The 22,175-nt window shown below is 36.1% G+C and overlaps 1 protein-coding gene across 1 annotated transcript; it reads right to left on the bottom strand.

Moving 5' to 3' along the window:
• Positions 1-125: 125 nt before the first annotated feature.
• LOC123310161 (ankyrin repeat and BTB/POZ domain-containing protein 2) lies at positions 126-15,038 on the bottom strand. Its single transcript, XM_044893572.1, is given in 14 exon segments — positions 126-670; positions 736-1,035; positions 1,541-1,854; positions 1,908-2,151; positions 2,443-2,661; positions 2,719-2,939; positions 2,942-3,170; positions 3,234-3,481; positions 3,874-4,061; positions 4,231-4,635; positions 4,974-5,200; positions 5,420-5,620; positions 7,083-7,599; positions 14,372-15,038. Coding segments are annotated over 14 exon segments (4,326 nt in total). The 5' UTR covers positions 14,980-15,038; the 3' UTR covers positions 126-265.
• Between the last annotated feature and the right edge of the window lie 7,137 nt (positions 15,039-22,175).

Raw genomic sequence — 22,175 nt, 5'->3', positions numbered from 1 at the left:
CAGAGCCTCTGTTTTGTGGTTGGAATCTGAAGTTTTTTGAAAAGCATGGCTCATAAATCACAAGTAATTAATGACGCTTTTGGTGATAAATGTATCATTATTCATAAAATAATAACACGTAAATGACAAAATATAATTTATTATCTTAAGTTTGGTTTTATTCGTATAAGAATACTGATAATATTGTATGCCACATAAATAATAACATAAAATTAATAACGGGTATAAGATTCGACAAATATAAATCTATAAAAAATGAGCACCATTAAGGAGAAGGTTTTGGACTAATAGCCACTTTACAATTCAGATTCCTCCTTATCTTTATTCTATTCTGAAGCGTCGATAGCAGGCCACCTAGAACATCGTGATTCGGAACTTTCTTGGCGAACAACAACCTCTTCACAGAATCATCGTATGTCAGTAAAGCGACCATATTCTGCATCAAAAATCCTTGGCAATATTCTAGCAATTGCATTGCATTGTATACTTTAGCGTGAATATACATTGAAACAACATTATCGATAGCCACCATGGTGGCACATCTACTCTCACAATATCGAAGAAGCCCGTCCAATTGGAAGAAGTTGGCAGCAGCCATTAGTTCCAAAATGTCTTCTTGCGGCGGTTCCAAAGACTGGCAACCTCCTTGGTAAAGAAATTTCATCACAATCTGCAAAAATTTTAGAAACTTTCATGTTGTACCATTTTATCAACATTTGATGCTATGAAACTAACCTCAAAAATGTGATATCTTATATCATTAATTTGTACAATAGGTAACCCTCCCTCGCACAGCTTCGAACTCAGCATAGCACGAAGTCTGGGACTGGCAGTCACTAAAACTATCTTATGGGCGTAAAACAGTCTTCCTTCTACTCTGAACGTAACGTCACTGAGTTCTGGATTGTTGACGTATTTGGGATCGATTCTGGAACCATTAGTGCTGACTGGCGGATTCTCTTGGACGATTTTAATGGGCTCCCAACCATAACATGTAGAGAATATATCTGCCAGTAGTAGGGTGGTACCTTCCTTCTACAGAAAAAATAATTATAAAATTAGAATGTTAACTTTGAATCCCAAATCTCATCACTTGAAGGAAGGAGTGCTAAGAATGAACTCGATTTTATTTCATAGAAACAAAGTATCCATGATCCAAATATAGTTCGACATCAAAATAAACAAGGCAAGACATATTCTACATCGAAAAATTGTAAAAAACTAACATTTCAACTGCTAATAGTAGCTAATATTAATTGTTTCCAGTTTCGGGACATATTTCAAGATTGCAAAAATTACATTCGAAGTTTCCCAAGAACTCCTTGAAATTTCTTGTTTCCTTTGAATTCTTCAATTATGAATAATCCTAATTAAATACATATCTTTTTTTCTTTGGAACTTAATGAATATGTACTAGGTATACCCAGTACTGTGAAAGATATATTTAAGCTTTCCACGATGATGGATTTTTTGTCATATAATCTCGTATTGGTAAACTGGCTTACAAATCACAAAAAATGTAATGTTAAGTAGTACTCACTTTGCTATATCTGAATATATTGAAGAGAAGAGGCAAACATTCATTAACAAACTGCGAACTGTAGTCGTCAGGGCAAACTTGAAGGAAATCTTGTAGAAGTTGGTCAATCACACAATCGAGCCTAGCTTCATGCGCAGCTCTCAAAGAATGCATCCAGCAATGCAAGGTCCAAGGAATGCCTAGGGACCTGATCTCAACTGTTATGTCCAGATGGTTATTCTCCGAGCTTTGATACATTGCTTCTTGAAGTGCCTTGATCTGCGTCTTGCTGAACTGTGGTGTATTCGAATTATTCGACTGATTCGGTAAGGTCCCTGAAATTCACAACGATTTGAAATTTTATTCCAAGGATGTTTGAATGTTTCACCTTCAGCCAGCATTTCTTCTAGAGATAAGACTTCCTTCGTTATAGAAGCAAGAGGCTGAGTTAGTAACTTTTGGAGAATGGCTCTGTGCCCATGGGCTGCTACAACCGATAATGCACTATAACATCCTCGTTGGGCAGCAGCTGAATAACTTAGGGAATCTTTGATCTGGGTAGACAAGAATGGATGGGCGCCATGTGCTAATAGCAGGTTTACCATGTCTGTGTTACCACTACCACAAGCTACCTGAAAAAATTACTTGAATTTATGGAGCTTATAAGTTCTATAAATGATGGAAATGGTCTGCCTAGACTACAACATCAAATATAATATAATTAATAAATAAAAAATAAATGAAAAAATTAATAAATAAAAAAATAAAAAAAAATAATATTATTCAATCTATGAACCCCATATGGAGGAGTTGTCTTTCAGTAGAGAATGACCATAGTTTGAATTTCGTTTTCATTTAAATTGAAATTGTACTGAGCATATCAAATGGGGAAATCCATAGTTGAGGCAAATCAAAATACTTGCCTGTAAAGGTGTAAGTGTACATTTCTCTTCACTCAACAATGCTCCGCCTTCAACATTGGCTCCACGTTCCAACAATATTCTGGCACATCTAACATGCCCTTTAGATGCTGCATAAGTAAGTGCAGTCCAATGTTGACTTTCTCCATTGACGGCCGGATAATATACTGTGCCAGATGCGGGAGTCTCTATATCAACAGATGCTCCTGAATCCAATAGAGCCTACGAATTTCGGTAAGTAAATATCACAGGATAAAATCGAGAAGATGTAGTCGTTACCAAAAGAGCTTGATCATCATTATGTATGGCTGCCAGCATGAGTGCTGTATGTCCTTGAGTATTCAGTGTATCCAATCGTGAATTCGAAGGTAGGAGAGATATAGCTTGTTGAATCAATTCCGATCGCCCTGTGGCCATAAGACGAAAAGCTATTTCCATCTGGAAAAGAATAGATGTAATGGCTTCGAAATTTCCATCAAACTTCGTACCTGAATTTGTCTTGAAGCTTCAAATTGATCCTCTTCGTTTCCTGTGTTCTTTCTTATTCTCATTGCCTCCTCGCCAAGAGAACGAACTGGACAGTCCACTCCTGGAAGTAAAAGTCTAGCAGCTTGCATTATATCGTCCTTGTCCAACACAGCAGCGTATCTATGTTCTCCATGAGCTGTAGCCACTCTCAGCCACTCCACTAAAGGTGGAAGCACTACATACGCCCGCTCATAACAGAGTTCCTGTGAAAAATCCCATCAACTTTTGAAATAGAATCTTGTAAGTATTTTATTCAATAGAATTACCTGTACAGTGTGATTTCCTTGTTCTCCTTGCTCGAGTTGTGAACATCTCATAAAATAGAAGAGAGCTCTCACAGCTTTTTGGCAGAGGGGTATTCTGGGTTGCATCCGATCGATCAAATCTTGTAGCTCCGTTAAAGAACCGACGCAAGTGGTCATCATAGAAGGCTCTGAAGGAGCTGAGCTTCTCCCTGAGTCCCTGCTCGAACAAACGCTCGAAGTCGAAGCCCATCTGGGTAAAGCCAATGCACCTATGGATGGAAAATAGGTTTTTTCAAGATGATTTGATAAGGAATTCAAGGCGATTTGGTGGAGATGGAAAAAATTTGATTGAGGATCCCAAAACTCTTCATCAACTTGAAATTTATAGGAAATGATTCAATCTAAATAAACACGTATAGAAAACCAATTTTTTTTTGAGATAGTATTGCTAGCATTTAAAAATAATGTTTCAAACGTATTTCCAAGTTATAACTTTGAGAATAAATAACTCCCTTTACAGATACTCGATTTAATTGTGGAATCCATTATTATTCATCCTTCTCTTATTGTAGATGCCTCTTATATATGTATACAACACATTCAATTGAATGTGAAATATAACAAATCCTCCTTCATGTAGAATGTTACGTTGTCAAATTACCTGACGCTATCCTCCCTGCATTGAGATGAGCGTACGGTTGCAGAAGGCCCCACATGTCACCATTATTAGCTATTGCGTGTTCCAGAATAGTAGCTGTCAACGAAGCATCTGCATCACTTGGCAGACACTGGAGCAATATTTCCTCCAGAAGATTTTCCATTCCGGCACACAAATATACGGCAGCATATCTGAAATGTACAATATGACAGTCGTTCAATTTGCTGAATAAGTTTCGAGAAATATTTGGATTAATCCATGTGTGGCAACTTGAGCTGTATAATACAGAAATTGTGCAACTTGGAACTAAGAAGACTAACTTACAAATCTTACAAAAACTACTACGATATTTTTTCTTACTCGTGAATGAATCTGGCTAATTTTAAGTCCGTCATCCATCTGTGAAATCTGCCGACGTGTAGGTTCAAGCCAGCTCGGGAAGATTTGCTCTGTTTCAAAGCTCCATCACTGGACATGGACAACATCGCTGCGGCTCTCAGAGCTGCTTTGATGCAAGAATCAGCAAGGGGGGGACACAAAACTATTCTGAACGAAACGGTTATGTCATGTTTCGTGCATATACCAAGAGTGGAAGATAATCTCTGTGTTTCTCTTCCTATCCGCACCAGAGCACGTTGGAGCAGGTAGGATAATCTTGGAATTATGTCAACGTTCACTCTATTCATGAATTCGCTACATCTTCCTGTTTGAAGTACTCGAAGAATGCAGTGATTGGTCCACGGAAGGTGTTGAAGCTCTACCAGCCTGAAATATTTTTCTCTTTAAAAAATATAAATGAGTCCATATTTATGAGCCACAAGATGTACACCGAAAATTAGCGATAGTATTTCTGGATAATTCGAGATTAAATTTAAAACTATTCGAAATGAAGTGTATTTTGAAAGGTTGGTGAATTCCTATGCAACTCTTATTCAACCAATTACGGGAAACTATTTGAGGAGCCATTCACCTCAGCCAAGCTCTGATTGGCTTTCTATCAAAATACGTTATTCATCATAGACACTTTTTATTCACTATGGAAATGATTCTCGAGATGGCCATGTACAAACATCCTTAGGGGAAGATTGAATAAAATCACTTGCCTGTTATGGGAGTCGACCCAAACAAACTCATCGGCACTGGTTATGTTTGTGTTGATGGTTTCCAATGATGAATGTCTCATCAACCTCCTCATTACAGGTTCAGAACTCTCAGATCCAGCACTTATACTGGAATAAGTACTGGTTGATGTATTTGAACGAATTGTTAGTTGCTGAAGGGCCAACTTGATATCTTCCAACCCTCCACCTCCTGTCCAGGGTACATGCAACTGAATATATTTTTAAGATGGTTAATTGCAATAGATAGGTACAAGTAATTAAAATTGGATTGCTCACATTTTTAATTTCTATAACGAATTTGTATTCAATTCCATCATTATAGACATTATATACTCATGCATAAGAGATGTGGGAGTTCATCTTTTCATGATTCAAATTTAATTTGGGGTCTGAAATGCAAACCTTAAGAAAACCGCAGTAATACTCACTCTTGCTGGTGTAGCCCTATGTCTAGATCTGTTGTACTGATGAATGTTTGTTCGATTTCGCAATGGTTTTTGGACAACTCCAGTTGGTAGACGATCTTTTCCAGAGATATCACGTGGCGATGTATTTCCTGTGTCAGACATGCTTGCATGACCTGAAGATCTGTTATCATCGGAAGAACTGTTGCATTGTTGCTGGCGATTCTTGAAGTTCAAAAAGGTAACAATTTAATTTTTTTATAGATATTATATTAGATTGTTATGGATATCATATTTATTTAATGGATATTTGGGAAATTTTTAGACTATCGAAACAGGACACTGTCCAAAAGCATACTATAGTGAAGGCTGTGTTTAGTGAGTGATTGAAAATAAATGCCTCCTCAATTTTTGTATGAAAACTAGGAACATATCTGGAAAAAGAAGATAGCACAGGCTTTCTGAAACATCGTGTATAAATGACGATAGGATATCGAAAAACTCATTTTCAACATTAAACTTTTGTACGAAACTTTGTTCATAGTACAAAAAAGTTACCAGGTAGGTACATATTTGAATATTATTATGGAACAGCGCATCTGATTTGCCCACAAAGGTTTTGCTGGACAGTGGATGTTCATCTGCTGAAGCCTCTTTGATTAATTCGGTTAGAAAATCGAGATGGCCAAAAAACGCCCTTCAACTCAATGTGTGTCAGTGTTTGCTATCAAAAAAATCGAGTATTATACCCTATTTCCCGAGCAGCCTGTATATATCAATTTTTTATGATGATTGCTATACTATCTGAACAATAATTTCATAATGATACGTAAACAAATCGACTGTCTCATTAAAATGTCATCGGTTATAATTATATATACTGAAATTCTCAAATTAAATTTTTTTTATCACATTAAAGTGTTGATGCCACATAAGCCTTGCTTATCATGATGTGTTGATGTATTTCTTCATCAGCGTGTAGAACAGTGTTATCCTTGACTTACTGATGAAAGCTTCAAAGCAAAAAATAGTGTTCTTTATTGAAATCTTTCATCACATAATTCATAATTTCAAGTCGTCCTTACATTTTTGATTTCATAAGTGGTCCTCTATAGTAGTATTTGAAGGATCCGAAGATACCCTTTTTTAATTATACAGGGTGTAAACATCAAACCTGTATAACAAGTCAAAATATTGATTTTTCCAGAAAACAGAGTTGTTTATATTTTGATGAGGAATGAAATTTGGGAAGCAAATCCTTATCAACCTGGACGAATATCTACAATACAAAAAAAAAAGTGTGAAAGGTTTTGAGTAATCAATAGTATATGACTTGTTATAAAGGGTGGCATTATAGGGTTTCCTCAAAAATATCATTTTCCTGGCTTTTTTCCACGAAATTTTTTTTCTGAAATTATAAGATCGATTTAAAAAAAACGTGATGATACAATAAGGAAATTGTTGGTAGGCTCTCCTGTAATATTTTGTAAACGATAATTCAGTTTTGAATTGAACAAAGAAGAAACTACTTTTTGAATAGAGCGTTCGAACAATTATCAAGCGCTCTGTGGACCAAACTAGTTTTTTTAAGAACGACGGACCAAAGAATTATTGTCCATCCAAATATTATAATTTATATAAAATCACGACAACTCCGCAAGTGACGTTATATTTCGAAAATGTTTACCTGAATTCTCAATTCTTGCACACTAACGTGGTGGTGTTGCCTTGGTGTCAATTTCCGGTGCTCCTCATTGCCAGTCCCGCTCAATCTGCCATTAATTTGAACAGGCAGTTTCAGGTTGAGAGCGTTCACCCCACAATCGGCAGGTTTCGGCCCTGTGTCTTTCTCGGGCACCATGATCGAATTATGACTACATATATGTTTGAATTCATGACTATTGCTTATATTATTCTTGGAATTGGACAAGTTGTTCTTCTCGAATTGTTCGCTGAACGTTGACGTCTTGACGTTGTTCGCTACGAAAAGCTGCTGGAACTGTTCCACTCTTCTTTTTGGGGATACCATCCTGACTGTTGTATTTTGGTTCTGCGTGCCAGTCGACGAGAAGGATTTAGTGGTTGTTTTACTGCAATTATTCGCTGAGTTCGCATTATTCTGAAGTTCGTTGCTGAGTGATCCCGTTGAGTCAGTTGTTGGTAGATGTTGATATGAATGGTCGTTCCTTGAGTTGCAAGACAATCTGAAATCAGTACGATTTGTTTAGTGGAGGAGGAAGCACTGAAAAGGCTACAACTTTTTTAGGTTTATTATTTCCAGATTCTTTCAACTTTCACTAATCGATTTCGAAATTAATCACTCAAGGCTAATCGAGCCTTGTAACAGTATCCTCTATTCACGAGAAACATGTTCTCTAAACGTATCATTTGGGACAATTTGAATTTCTACATCTGAATATCATTTTGAAAGTTGAGCTAAACTCATATGAAGAAAGAAACTTTGAGCTGTTTATGATCGCAATATATCCATATAAATCTCCAGCTAAGGAAAAATCAGAATTGAGAAACTGACCCAAATCTAAATCCTTTTGCTCTGGACAGTCTAGCTAGACTATGAGTCTGACTTTCATAAAGTCTCGTCTCGTGTCTTTCATCGAAGCCTCTAATCTCGTCTCGTCTTGAATTTCGTCGTTTATAAACTTATTTGAGAGCGAAATATTTATATCTACTTATTATAACGCATAATCTATATATATTCTTTGATCTTTTTCCAATAATATACCAGTAGGAAGAATAATTTTAGTCTCACCAGAGATTTTCTTTATTATTCGCCTTATAGTTTGGGAGCCCACGATACTAAATCGGGATTCATTCGAGCGTCATGGAGACCTAGTGAATTCTGAAGATTCGATAGTAGAAAGAAAGAAAGTTTCTATGATATTGGTACTTTCAGCGGTGGGGAAAGCGTCTGCAGGTTTTCAAAGATGTAAAAAAAAATCATCGAGTGTACATACTCGAGCGTGTCTGATTAAGACACTGTATATGCCCTAGGTGTCTCTGATAATAAATTCATGATAATCCGACCGTTTGCGTGGTGGGGCTGGCCGTACAGTAGAGATGAAAGTGGCGAAAAAATTTTTTTTCGAACAAGTGTCAGATTTCAGAGGATATGTTAATTGGACCCAAAGAAAATTCCTCTTCAAGAGACTGTCCTTTGAAAATGCTAAACAAATCGTTACTTATTGAACATACTCGAGCTTGTAACATTTTCATACAGATGGTTAATCTCGGGGTTGTAGACGTATTGACCCCTTAATCTGTCACTAATCAGTGGGGGTTTTCTTAATCTGACAGCATGAAGATGATAACAATGAATTTCTTTCAAATATCTTCCTTTCTGTACCTCTAATCGTTTTTGTATTCATAATGAAAGTTGTAGATAATAAAATTGTATACAACTTTTGTGTGAAGCAATTTTACATACTCTTAACTGTTTTCGAGTTACAGGGTGATGAGGGCGAGGAGCTTAGCCATACTTGCAAAAGGGCAATGTCAAGGTAAAATCCTATAGCATCTTCAGGTGGGTGAAGGTAAACAAAAAGTTTACCTTTACCCACCTGAAGATACCATTGTGATAGCGAAATATGTGTCGTGATTTAAAGACTTATTTTGTGAAAATTGTATAATCTGTTTCAAGTTCTATAAAATTTATAGTTTAAAATATAAACCCTGTTTTCGCACAACTGAATTTGAATGCGTTTAGCTAATACTTCCATCAAGTTCGTCCAAAACTCACTCAGGTTGTAAACCGTATCATTTGGTGTTTCAGTGATCAGATCATAAACTCAGAAACACGTCGGGGCATAGTTTTAGAAAGATTGTCGATGTTCTCTCGTCGTTGTATCTCATCCCTGGTAACTTGCCCATCTTCTGATCCACTTTCAAGGTAGATTAGGTAGATCTACTTCTTATCTTTTCGCAACTTAGTAGGCGAAACCAGGTCTAAGTAGATCTACCCGCTTTTTATAAGGCAGAACCAGTGGAATAGTGGATCCACTACCTCGTGAATGAATACCAAAGGTGATCTACCAGATCTACTTCCATAAGCAATAGCCTTTTCACAAAGTTTGAGGATCTACTCCTTTCTACGTTCATCATGAATGCCAAAACAGGATCTGGATTCCTCTCTAAATATGTAAGGTAATTTCATTCAAGGTCGCAGTGCGGCCGTTATATTCACTAAGCCAGTGGACCATTGTGATGCCTAGAAGTAAGAGGTATGACAAACTCAGGACACTATGAGGTAAGTCCAAAACTTTTAATCAGGCGATAAACAGTTTCCATTCTGCAAACCATTAGTCCGCAATTCACCTCGTGGACGTGAAGCGGTCCCATAGAGCTAAATCCTAAGGCGACGATTTTGAATGGGGTCGTTCTTCTGATGCGTCCTGTACCTCTAGCGTTTCGTGTACAGCCTTCTTTGATTTCATACCCGACAACAATCCACTATAGTATTTACACCTCTATATAGCCTCTTGGCTATTTCTCTAAAGGACAAACCACAAACCAGCATCGCTTACGCTCACTTTTCGCCTCTATCAAACTCGATAAGTTGTTTTTCTCGTCTTCCCATTCTAGGCGTGATAAAAAAATTAATGCAACTCTTCATAATGTTGAATAACGTATCAATTTCGGAATCGCATCATAGCAGGCAGTTTTTTCCAACTTCTAATTCAATATTTGACAGAAAAACTAAATTAATATTTAGTTTCTTCTGTAATCAGAAGCTTTTCATTTTTCTGTTCAACATTATTCTAATGGTAGTAAGATGCTCGAGTATTGTGGATTACATCTTGGTTGTAAGCTGATGCAGTGCTCCATATTTTATGAAGATCCAAGAAACTCTTTGATGTTCGATAAATAACGCACTCTTGATTTGAACCCAGTATTAAAAAGTTTTCCTTGGAGGAAAATACAGGTATTTTGGGAAAACTCCCATGGAAATGCTAACAGAAGTTAATGACCCGCTCAATTTTTTTTTTAGTTGCTTAGCCTAGATTAAGGTATCATCCACATCCAAGTGAATTCCAAGGAACTTTGTTGATGAGCAAAACTTCATGGTAGTCAGGTGGTCGCTTCTAATTTGATTTTTATGAATTAAGAGTAACTCGTCTCGACTATAACAGCTACCAATTTCCTTCGTTTAGTAGTAATAAAGTCAATAATCTAACTCATCGATACATATATTTATCAATGTTTGCATTCCAATTTGGATCTCTGAAAATCGTCCGTTTTTGATGATGACTGCATAAGCTAGGATTTGAAGGTAAAATTAAATTTATTCATTTGAAGAAAACCGGAATGATCTGACTAACCAGGTGAGTTTCCTACTCTGAAATCAACTAAAAGAATAGGTAGGCCTTAGGGAACAATATATCACATAAGTAACTGATGTTTTCTAATCATTCTCTGACCAATTTCAAATTTGGAGCGATATATCATAATTCAATAAAGTATCATAATAGAGAAAATGTGATAGAGTTCTTATATTCAGGAAAAATGTGAAATTTATTAGGGGTTCTCTACAGTTTTGTTGCAGGAATGATTGTTTGACTAACATCTCACCTTCAGTACCAGAAAATACAATATAAAAAAATTAATTTTTCCACTCCCAGAAATATTTACCACCGATGCATTCCTAACTCAGGAAATTTAGTTTTGATTACAACCATAAAAAAGATTGGAGTTGATATTATATCGCTCATCTCTGACTTTTTAGATGTATAATCTAGATGTAAATGAACCCATGAAATGTTACGAGGTTAATGACGACCATCAAATATTTTAACGGAATCTCTCATTAGATCTCGTTGTTATCAACATGCTGAAAATGCAAATTGGTTTGCTCCTCTTCCTGTCAGTTTTTGATTTCATAGTAAGTGAATAAATTAAGTGAAAATATCATTCAAAATTATTGATTCAATAATTTGTATTATGAAAAATCATATAACAAATATTTATACTCGGTTATAGAAAGACTTCTGAAAAAACATTATTTACGTAAAGAACATCAATGAAAGAATAAAATTTTGTAGGGATTCAGCATGTTATGACAAAATTTTTGATACCTATACAAATATAAAATAATCTCATTTTCCAATTGAGAAATGCAAGAGCATGGTATAGGTACTCTGGAGGAGGATATAATTACGTTTTGTATTCCCAGTTTTTGTTTTCAGAGATCATCTAGAGATGTGAAGGTTATACATTTTGGAAAATGTGAAAATTACCATGATATTCCCATGCTTGTTACTGAAAATGAAATAGAGGTATCCGATGGGATTCACCGGAATACCGTGATTGAATTGAACCTTCAAAAAGATTTGGAGGAACTGGAGGTGAGTATAATTATTAAAAAAAAGTGAAAATTTCATATGTGACCATAACGTTAGTGAGCCTGATTTCAAAGGTTTAATAGTAACAATAATTAGAGGAAATAACACTCAAACCCTCGAAATTTGAAATACATATCCTGAAAATCTGATATTTCAAAATTCAAACATTCTGTAAATCTTATGTCTTAGAAACTCAACGAATCAGGCAAGAATGTCAAGGTCTATTTAGGGTTTCCTGTCATTCGGGAATCAAAGAAGGGTAATGCACTTTCTGGTGTATGGGAAAATGTACCTTAAAGCAAGAGTTTCAGAAGAAGGAAAAAACCGAAAGATAATTACTTTGGAGAAATCTTTCGAGACTGGAATACTCCTAGAAGTTCCTTATTAGGAAGTATCTGGGTCTTAGCATTCTTAGCAAGAACTGCAACTACAACTGGATTCGTTATAGGCCATTGTCGCCTCAGGAAAGACTGAGAATGAGAATAGGTAAAGCAGAAACTTACGAGTGAAGATTCTAAGAGGGACAGGATGAAACTCCAGATCATAGGAGACAGAATGCATCGCCATTGCTGGCCAACGCAAAAAATGATTCGAACTTGCAGGAGGCATGGGGTAACCTTCTTGAAGCCATCCTAGTTGAAATTCTACAACTGAACGCCATAGTGGCAAAAACAGCTCTGAAGCAGAATACAACAGTTCGCAGTGCAGCTCAATCTCCTTTAAAGTCTGAAATTTAGGTCTGCTTCGATATCTGAGGTATTGACAAACACAAACACTTCAGATAAAATAAGTTATGATATGAAATATAGCATTCAATCCACAATTATTATTTTGCATAATCATCCAGAACAGAACTATCGGTGCGATCAAACTCATAATTTCTTAGGGCTGCTTGCGACTGTGTGCCCTCCTGTGACTGAAGAGACCCAACCGTGACCTACAGATTCTTCTACACTCCTGGCATGGACAGTCACCAACCAGATCTGGCCGCCGCTGTATTCTTCTCGAGTCTCCATTATAACTGTGGACCAAAGACCTCCACTGTGATCTGTCTAACGCTAGTTGTTCCCAGTTATGATTGGCATTAACTGATTTTAGGGATTGATGCAGTATTCCCTTAAACTGCTTATAGTAGCCTCCAGGTTTCCGAGCTCCCTCTGTGAATTCGCCATACAGAGCTATTTTGGGGAGCCTTGTATCTTGCATCGTCAGAATGTGACCGCTCCATCTGAGTCGGGCCCTCGTTACTTGAGTCTCAATTGTTATACAACTCGCGCGCTGCAAGACTTCTGCATTTGAAACCATCTGATGCGCACTATTTGTCTTAGATGACGCGTTTGTTAAAGTTGTTTAATGTGTCGCCTGTAGGGAGTCCAGGTTTCGCTTCCGTCAAGAAGACTTGGGAGGACCACTGCTTTGTAAACAGCTGTCTTTGTCTTCAGATTGAGGTCGTGATTTTGAAACACTCTGTCCTTTAGCCTACAGAATGCCCGTGATGCCATAAATATTCTACTTTCGCTTCATTCTAATTTGAATTTGGAAAGCAAGTGGAAAAATAACTTCATACTCTTTATTCCCAACTACAATCTGTGAAATATAACAAAGAAGAAACAAAATGGAATGTAGGTATAATCGGCCGAAATGTACAAAAATGGGCTGAATTTCAGAAGGTAATAATAGCTCAACCTGATGACTTATATCCTTTTTTTTGCAGGCACGTCTATCAATCTACAAATGTGACCAAGGTGGCTGCAATCACTTTTGGAAAGATCACGAAATCAAGGACATATGTGCTAATGATAAACTCAATTCTTTCGACGATATTCTTGTAAGATTCATCATAGATTCTACAGAACCGAAGATCACATCGTGTCCCATTCGGAAGGTGACTCATTATTTCGTTATCACCTTTCTAGTACTTTCACAAAATGATTTTTCAGGGTATCTACAGAACGACATTCGCAAGCGGAAATGCATTTTTTCACAATTTTTCGTTGGTCGAAGGTGTCTGGTCGGTTAAATGGTCTTTACTCGATGGGGAGGAAATGATAAGTTGTTATGAATGCCAAGTTAAAGTGTTGTGAGATTAATTTTGAATGATATCAATCAATTGAAAAAAATTATTGTCTTTATATTCATTTATTTTCTCTTCAAAATGGAACCTTTTTAAGAAAAACACATTTAAATTTATTCATTAACCTGTTTAAGAAAATATTTCCCAATGTTTGAACGTTGGTAGAATATCAAACAATGAATAATGAATAATTATAAGAAAATTAGGGTTGCCATTTGAAAAATTTAAATTATCGATATCTATCAAATTTGGGGCACGCTGTTTAACATTTTTTTACATCCAAAAGAGCGCAAATTAAAAACCTTTAATCGACCTGTCATAGAATATTTACAACGATGCATTACTGCATTCTTTCCAAGTTGAAGAATCACACTGTATATCAAGTGTGAATCTAAGCATTGGAAAGGACTTCGGAGCGACAGATAAATCTTCTTCTATGAATACTTCCTATTTATTCATCTCAAAAAATCTCTCGCATACCTTCATAGTTCATACTCGCATAGATTACTTTGAATACATAAATGATTTATGAATATGTTCGTTTACCGATCCTTCAAGTAGTGCTTGAGCAGTTCTGCCTCCATGCCAAGAGGAAAATCATCCTCATCTTCCTCGTCCGTCTGGATCAAACTACTCGAATGCACTTCGTTGATTATTTGGCTTGCAAGACTGAAAGTATTCTTGAAAATCACGTTGATTTCAGTGCTATTCTCTCTGCTGCATAGGCTCATCCACTCGTCGATGTATTCGTTTTTTGTTATCTCCTCTCCTGAATCTTCAACCGAGGTACTTGTGGTGTCATTAACGTAGATAACAGATTTGTGCTTTTGACTCATTTCATTTGGAGAATCCGAGCTTTTATCTTCGGGACTATTTGTCCGCTGTATTTGCTTCTCTTCGTTATTCGATTCTTGGGTTTCGTCATTTTCCTTTTCACTTTTACCGATTGTAGAAAATTTCTCGAATTCCCCGTCTACTTGCATCCCGAAAAACGTATATTTTTTACCGTTACGCACCATCAAATCGTTCAGTCCTTTGTCCGGCTTAGCCAGGATGAAATTTGACGCGATCGAGACCGCATTGTCCTTCAGATTTTTCTCGCAACCCTTCAGCTCCAGACACAGGATACAATCACAATATTTGTCACATATCATTTTTTCTGCATCACCGATTCATCGATACGGGTTGGAAGAAGTTATCTTAACGAGAGCAAAAGATCGACTGAAACTCATCTCGGAGGAACAATGGCAGTTATTGTAATGAGATGTATAGCAGCTCATTTCCCATCATTGTTTTTATTTTCTTCTTCGGATCACCTATCTCCTATCTCCATTCATGTGTTGTCGGAGCGACTGTCATGGTCACATTTCAAAACAATCAGTGGAATTTCACTTTTCAGACGAAGTTCATCCTAGGAAAACTTCAGCCTCATACGAACTAGACTTAAGTCAGGTTATATTGACAGAAAGGGCTAGCTTTTCCAATTCCCATGCCACAACTTTTCGATTTGATATAACCTTACAGTTTACTCACAACAAAAATTGTAGTTAGACTTTCAATACCTAATAACCCAGAAGTTAGTTAGTCTCATTTCAATATAATAACCAAAACATAAATAATTGAGATATAATAGAAATTATTCGAGGTGTACGTTTTGAGAAATCAATAAATTGGAGAAAAAAAATCAAATGAATTTCGGAATAAGGTTTCTCATTTATTTTATAAATCTTTTTCGAACACAAGATATCAGATATCACCCACGTTTTCCAGTTTTCTCTTATGACCATTACGTACCATAAAAATAACATAAGTTCAAAGAACCCAACTCTTGAAACGAAGTTGGATGATATCTAATGAATATTTAAACGTTTTGTAAAATAAAAGTATTTTTCATATCTTCTCATATAATGCACCGTTTTCGAGTAATTTAAGTAAAAACAAAAGAGTAAAATTGAAGAGTACCTACCTATCTGTGAAATTTGAAAAATTGGGTACTTTAGCAAATTTTTTCGATGCGTACCCTTAAACTTTAGGATTTTTTTACCAAAACATGATAACAGCCAGTCATAAGATTTTCTGAAGAATATAATGCCAAGGAGAAACCGATAGTGTAGGAATGATTGAATAATTCATTTGTTACCGATCGATATCGATATTTTGAAAAAGACTGACATTTCTCAAGAGAAATATTTTTTGTCAACAAAAATAATTCTATTATGAGGTGTAGCAGGTATTTATCCATTCATTATGGGATATCCTGTATATTAAGTGCAACATGTTACTCCGTTAACTTCATCTATCTTGAACTAATTATATGATTCTTTACAAATAAAAAATATAGGTATGTTTAGGCTTATCTGAAGGATAAATTCATCTGGATTCATGTTCAATGTATTCGTCTGAGATATGAATTGAATATCATCAACGTATTAAAACATTTAGTGTAAATTGTAAGAAACAATGCCGAAAATTCCCATGCTTTCCTTAGAAGTATGATCTTTACTTTCTAAGAATTTCATATTCCATGCATAGGATAACATATTATACTGAAACTTTCATATTCTCACGATTAAAAGACTGAAATTAATTCAATTAATATGGGATATTGTGATTAACAATGGGAAAAACCAAAGCGAAACCTTGGTTGGGTGCAAGTGTCAATGCCACTTTTACTCTGTAATCTGCTAAGGCTAATTGTAATAAATATTACCTCAATCGTCGAAATAAATGAATGAAGAAGGAGAATCAGAGTGGGTGGAAGACCAGGAATGTTGAAGAATGAAAAAACCGTGAGTTTCAATCCAATTCAGAGAACTGGTAGGTCTGAAATAAATCGAATTTGAGACCAGAAGATACGCTGACAGAAATGCCGAAAATTGACAGGGGGGCTCCTTTTATTATAGGAATAGTTGGTGTTGTCTTCCGAGGTGTATTGTCCTCAAAAAACATTTTAGAGTAAGGACCTAACCTAACTCTATATTCTTTGGTCTTGCTACAAGTGAAGAAAATCCACTAACGTGGATAGAAGAACCTTTTCTTAGTGGTTAGGTATCTTTTCATAATAACATTCTTAATTCTCGCGAGTGCCGAAAAGCGAAAGTTATAGGAATTTAAAAACGTGGAAAAAATTATTCTGATCCTAGTAGTTACAGACCCATTAGTTTATTGACGCCGGGTTGCATAAAGCTTGATTGGGGAATCAACGCTTGATTGACGAATAGATGTAGGTACCTAAATTTGTTTCCAATCGGTAATTCAGTCATGATCATTCAGAATATCATTCTCGCATCAAAATATGGTGCTCAAATGTCCATTCAATTATTCCCAATTGCATCTTCTTCAATGAAGTCGGAAATGAAAAGGTTTCAATGATTTCGTTTTGGAAATCGAGTGACTATCAAATCGTTGATCGGACAATCGAAGTTTTGTTAAACCCGCTGTGTTCCTTTCAAAATTCTGTTTAGGATTGAATAGACTCTAGAAGACACTTTCCAAAATTACTAAGGGGGTTTCAGGAAATATAGAAATTGCTGTGATTCGATTCTTGTACAGAAAAGGGATGCATTATCATCTTCCACCATTTTGAGAGCCAATCTGAATAATCCAAGATTACAGATTTTTAGTGCTGTCTTCATAGCTACCAAATCTCCTCGGTATCTCTTGTTGTACGGTATATAGAGGACATCAATCTTGAAAATTCCAATGCCTACTGGAAGACGAATTTTTTTTAAACGATCGTTCAAATAGGTAATAATATGTTTGTGAGTGGCTCCGCATTCCATTTTTTTTTTGGAATTGAACATAGGTACCGCTAGTGAGATTCATATTTGGTCACCCGATTTTAGAATATTCTGGTTATCTGGTTCGTTAACTTTACAATTTGCATAATGGAAATACGAAATACATAGTAACTCCTCACCTATTACTTTAAAATATGTAAATAGGTATCAAGTTCATACTGAATTATTACTTTCGTTTAGTTGGAACTTTTCATGCATGAAGAAAAGGTGATTCCTTGTCGAAAATTGAAGGGTGTTCTTTTATGAAAACTAGAGATAGGCTTTTCCTTGTCAAGTTGAACATTTTCAAAAATGAGTTAAAAAAATGTTCAAACGATACAAAGGCTACCTATTGCAATTTTTTCAGTTTTCCTGTGATCTTTTAAAGGGGTGAAACATGCATCCCCTATTTCATTTTTTACTACAACTTTTATTTTAAACAAAATTTCTCAATTTAATAATATGTGTTTAAAATAATGATTCATTCGAAATCTTTTTGCCTGTATTATGTCCGTAAAAGCAAGCTTCTGTGAAGTTATTCGGTTTCTATCGTTTCCTTCCTATTGATAGAAGATGCCCACAAAATGCCATTTCTTCAGCACTTTCGAGAGAAACTCCATTTAGGACATCGTATAGCTTTTCGAAGAAGGCCTGAGAGCTTTACTATACATGAAAGATCAGTGATCAACTTTGATTTCCGCCATGGAATCAGCCCCTAAAAACTTTTTGGTAACAACAACAACCTGTATCCTGTATAATAAATCTATCAACAAATCTCAAAATTGCAAGCAGAAGAATAATGTTAATTGAAAAGAAAGTTGAGAACGAAATTAATGCTTCTCTTTCTCTTGGTGATAATTCATTTCATTATTTAACTTCGAATTTCGACCTAATTTTGACCAATAGATTTCCGTCAAATTTCTAACGTCTCTATTCCTCCACAATATCCAATCTCCCGATTACAGCAAATTCAAAAAAGCTGTTAAAAAGGTTATGTTAAAAAGATATAAATGATTACCTTGATGATGTCATAGTGATTAGCTTATCTATATATTTTTTCTTCATCTGTATGATTTATTCTGTACATTAATTTGTCTCAAAGGATGAATAAATTATTATTATTATCTAGGTCATTTGTATCCATGTGTTACCACAATTTTCTGCTGTTCAATTCTGCCTGTATAAATTTTTGAGGACTTTTTGCTCGGTTTTGATACTTTTTCTATGAGCCTTAGTAATTTTTTTCTTGCCAAAAAATTTATGGTTTTAAGTTTCAACCAGTCTCCTTAAAATATGATCGAAAGCTCAAAAGTGATTAATGTTTTTAAACACTTCGTCAAAAATACCTCTCCCATAAAAAAGTATCGGTTTACTTTCTAGGAAATTCAATTTCATCGATTTTCTTATAATATAATCAACGGTTGGCTTCTAGTTTAAAGTTTCTAGATAAGATAAAGAATTTTTTGAGAACATATATATGGTGTACACGGATGGCTAACCAATTAAAAATTTATAGAGAGATCTTGCTAATAACTATAATGAGAAAATGAGGAAAATTATTTTGATAAGTTATGTACTTATTCTCATATTTCAGCAGTTTTTCTTTTGGCACTCCGCAAAAATTGAAGCCAAAATATTAATCCTTTTTCATATTTTTCTGCTTCAATACGTCTATATTTCGGGCCAACTGCAGTTTAAAACTAAAATTCATATTAGCAGAGAGAGACACAAAGTTTGTCCCTGATATTAGTAACATCCTTTCAGATTTCATTCTGATTTACAGAGTGTTCCAAGAGTCCAGGTCATAACTTGAGGAAGTGATAGTTCTAGTTAAAATAAGAATTCTTCTATGTCAGATTCCTTCAGAGATACAGGCTATTGAACCTTAATAATTTTTCCATTTATTTTTTCCAATTCTAAACGAGTTGGGATAATAAGCGTTTGAATTTTGAAGGATATAGGATTTCCAATATTTTTATGTTTTTTCGAGTTCCTACAAAGCCCTTAGTGGCGTAGTTTTCGTGGGTATCGTATCTCCAGTCGTCCCTTACTTCTACGCCAATGAGGGTTGGAGTTATCTGAAGCCGTTTTCTGATTTTCCCAACTTTTCTGTGCAAAAAAAGAACCCTTCTTAAAAGCCGCTAGGGTACGTCCTAGCGACTCTCGAGAAAAATGACTTAAATATTTTGCTTACACAGTAATGAACCCTTTTTTTATTCGAATTACTTTTTTGCAACTTATGAAATGTTTCCTTTGAAACAGCTGAAGTCTCTTTTTATTCCTAAATCGCTTAGAACTCAAAAAAAGGAATGAATAAATTGTAAGTTCAATATAAATATATGGATATGAATAATTATCATAAAAAAATCCATCTGACTGAAAATGCCTTGCCCACCTTCTCTTGAGCAATCCACGTGCGATATGCTCAGCTATACCCCATCCCTAAATAGTTTTCATTCCGAAAAAATATGCTTGTAGGTCGATCTTAGTGGTACTGTTAGTAACTGTGATATAATAAAATATATTGATAACCAAATATGAATACATAAATAAATAAATAATCTATCGCGAAAAGATTGCACTATTGACCATTGTCATTTCGTGTAATCGAAAATTACCTTCTTGGTTTCGGCCTCAAAATCTCATGGCTCGCGTCCGTGATACAGAGTGGATTGAGAGGGCCAGAAAGGTGATCAACCCCAGTCCACTGCCGCTCTTCAGGGCACTCATTGCCATCCCTATTAGCAGGGGTTAGTTCCCAACCAGCACTTTGAGTCCCATTTTGATGGGCCATGTCAGACTTACTACGACATACCAACGGTTTTGCCACTGCCCTAGAGCTATTTCACTTCACCTGGTTCGACATTCCAGCACACATCACGAAAATTGTGGTATCACGCACCGAATATCCATTCCTATTTCACTATTAGGTTAAATTTTCGCCCGAATCGGTACTATTCCTCTTCGAATTTCCACCTGAGTCTTCAGCAGCGAGAGTTTGTAAACACTTCATGAGCGCCGTAGGACAGGGGAGTCCAGACGGGGTTTTCGGCATTCGGTTTTTTGCTTGTATTCTATATGCGCACAGTTCGAGCCATTGAAATTCCTCAGAGCACGCCCATGTTTTTCAGAAACTGGTTTTCGAACTTCGGAACAATGTAGTTTAAGCGAGACGAAAGAAGAAAGATGAGGTTGTACCTTTACTAGAGGCTGCGGTCTTTCTGGACATTAAGAAAGAGGACGATCAGTGAATAACATTAAAGTATGGTTGATAACGGGATAATATTAAAATACGGAGCTGCCCGGACTCTGGATAATGACGGTGCATCGGAATTTTTCGGAAGCAGTCATAAAAAACCTGATGCCACATAATTCATAACTACCTGTTCGATCTGATAACAATTACTACCTTATATCGTGCGCTCTTGCTTGGAATGTGAAACTCTTTCATACTTCCGGTTGGGCCATGGGGAATCGGAAAGGACCAACAAAATTTTTCAATCCTCGCAAAAGTTTCATTGAATCTTCCTCGAATTCTGCAAATGATGCAATACAAAAATATTCACTATTTTTATTGTTAGGCTCAATTGATGTTAGGTACTACTCAACAATGGGAGAAATAAGAATATTGCTCAGTGCGAACTCCTACCTGGAAACAGGGTGCGACATATGAGAATCGGAAACCTCTTAGCAAAACTTTATTTGATTTCGAATTACCCTTTAAAACGGTCCTTAACGACCTTCACAGTGGGATTTCGTAAATCAGTTAGTCTAGATGGCATCTTTATAGTATGCTGATGTATCAGAAAGAGGTACAAGTCTGTGGAGCAAAATTAAGGATCTCTATGCCCCTGGGACCTCAGACCATCTTACAGACAAAGGAACTCAGGAATATTTCAAGGAGAACCCTAAAAGGGCGCACATCTATATCACCTGGGTATAGGTCACGCTAAGGTATTCACTCAGCCAATGTTCTCTGCTGACATAGGAATGTCGTATTACTATCAAGCAACTGGCCAGTTGCAATAAGGTGACTCTAATATGGGTACCAGGGCATTTTGGTATCGCTGGCAAACCTTTTTGTAGTTAGAAAAGACCAATATAAGGCAGCAATCAAACAAGAGGCAATAGAAGAGAATATTCCTCCGGATTAACTGTCCTAAACTTGCTCAGCCAAATAAGATTCGTTGTCCCTTCACCGAACTACACCATAAAGTTCTTGAAGTTGCTACGAGCTGAGCTTCGGATATAATGGTGGAACTACTGACGGAAAACGGGACACAGTCGGTTCAAAGGTCTCAGCAGATGAGATATGCATCCTCTGTGGATAAAAAAGATACAGCTGAACACATAGTATTCAAGTGTCCAGAACTATACATAGGAAGCGGCCAGTTCTGGATTCGCACAGCGTATTGGCGAATCCAAAAATCTAAACGCCGCCTAGCGGCCAAATCACAAACCTAGAAAGTGAGTAATAACTTGTGTTTTACTTCTTTGGGTTAGATATTTTCATAACATATTCGGTTACCAGTGGACTATATTCACAAAACTTTTTGGATGTCTGACTAGAA

This window comes from Coccinella septempunctata, chromosome 3 (assembly GCF_907165205.1).
Source record: "Coccinella septempunctata chromosome 3, icCocSept1.1, whole genome shotgun sequence".
NCBI lineage: Eukaryota > Metazoa > Arthropoda > Insecta > Coleoptera > Coccinellidae > Coccinella > Coccinella septempunctata.
The sequence above is the reverse complement of the archived record's forward strand: the minus strand, read 5'-3'. Positions and strand labels throughout refer to the sequence as shown.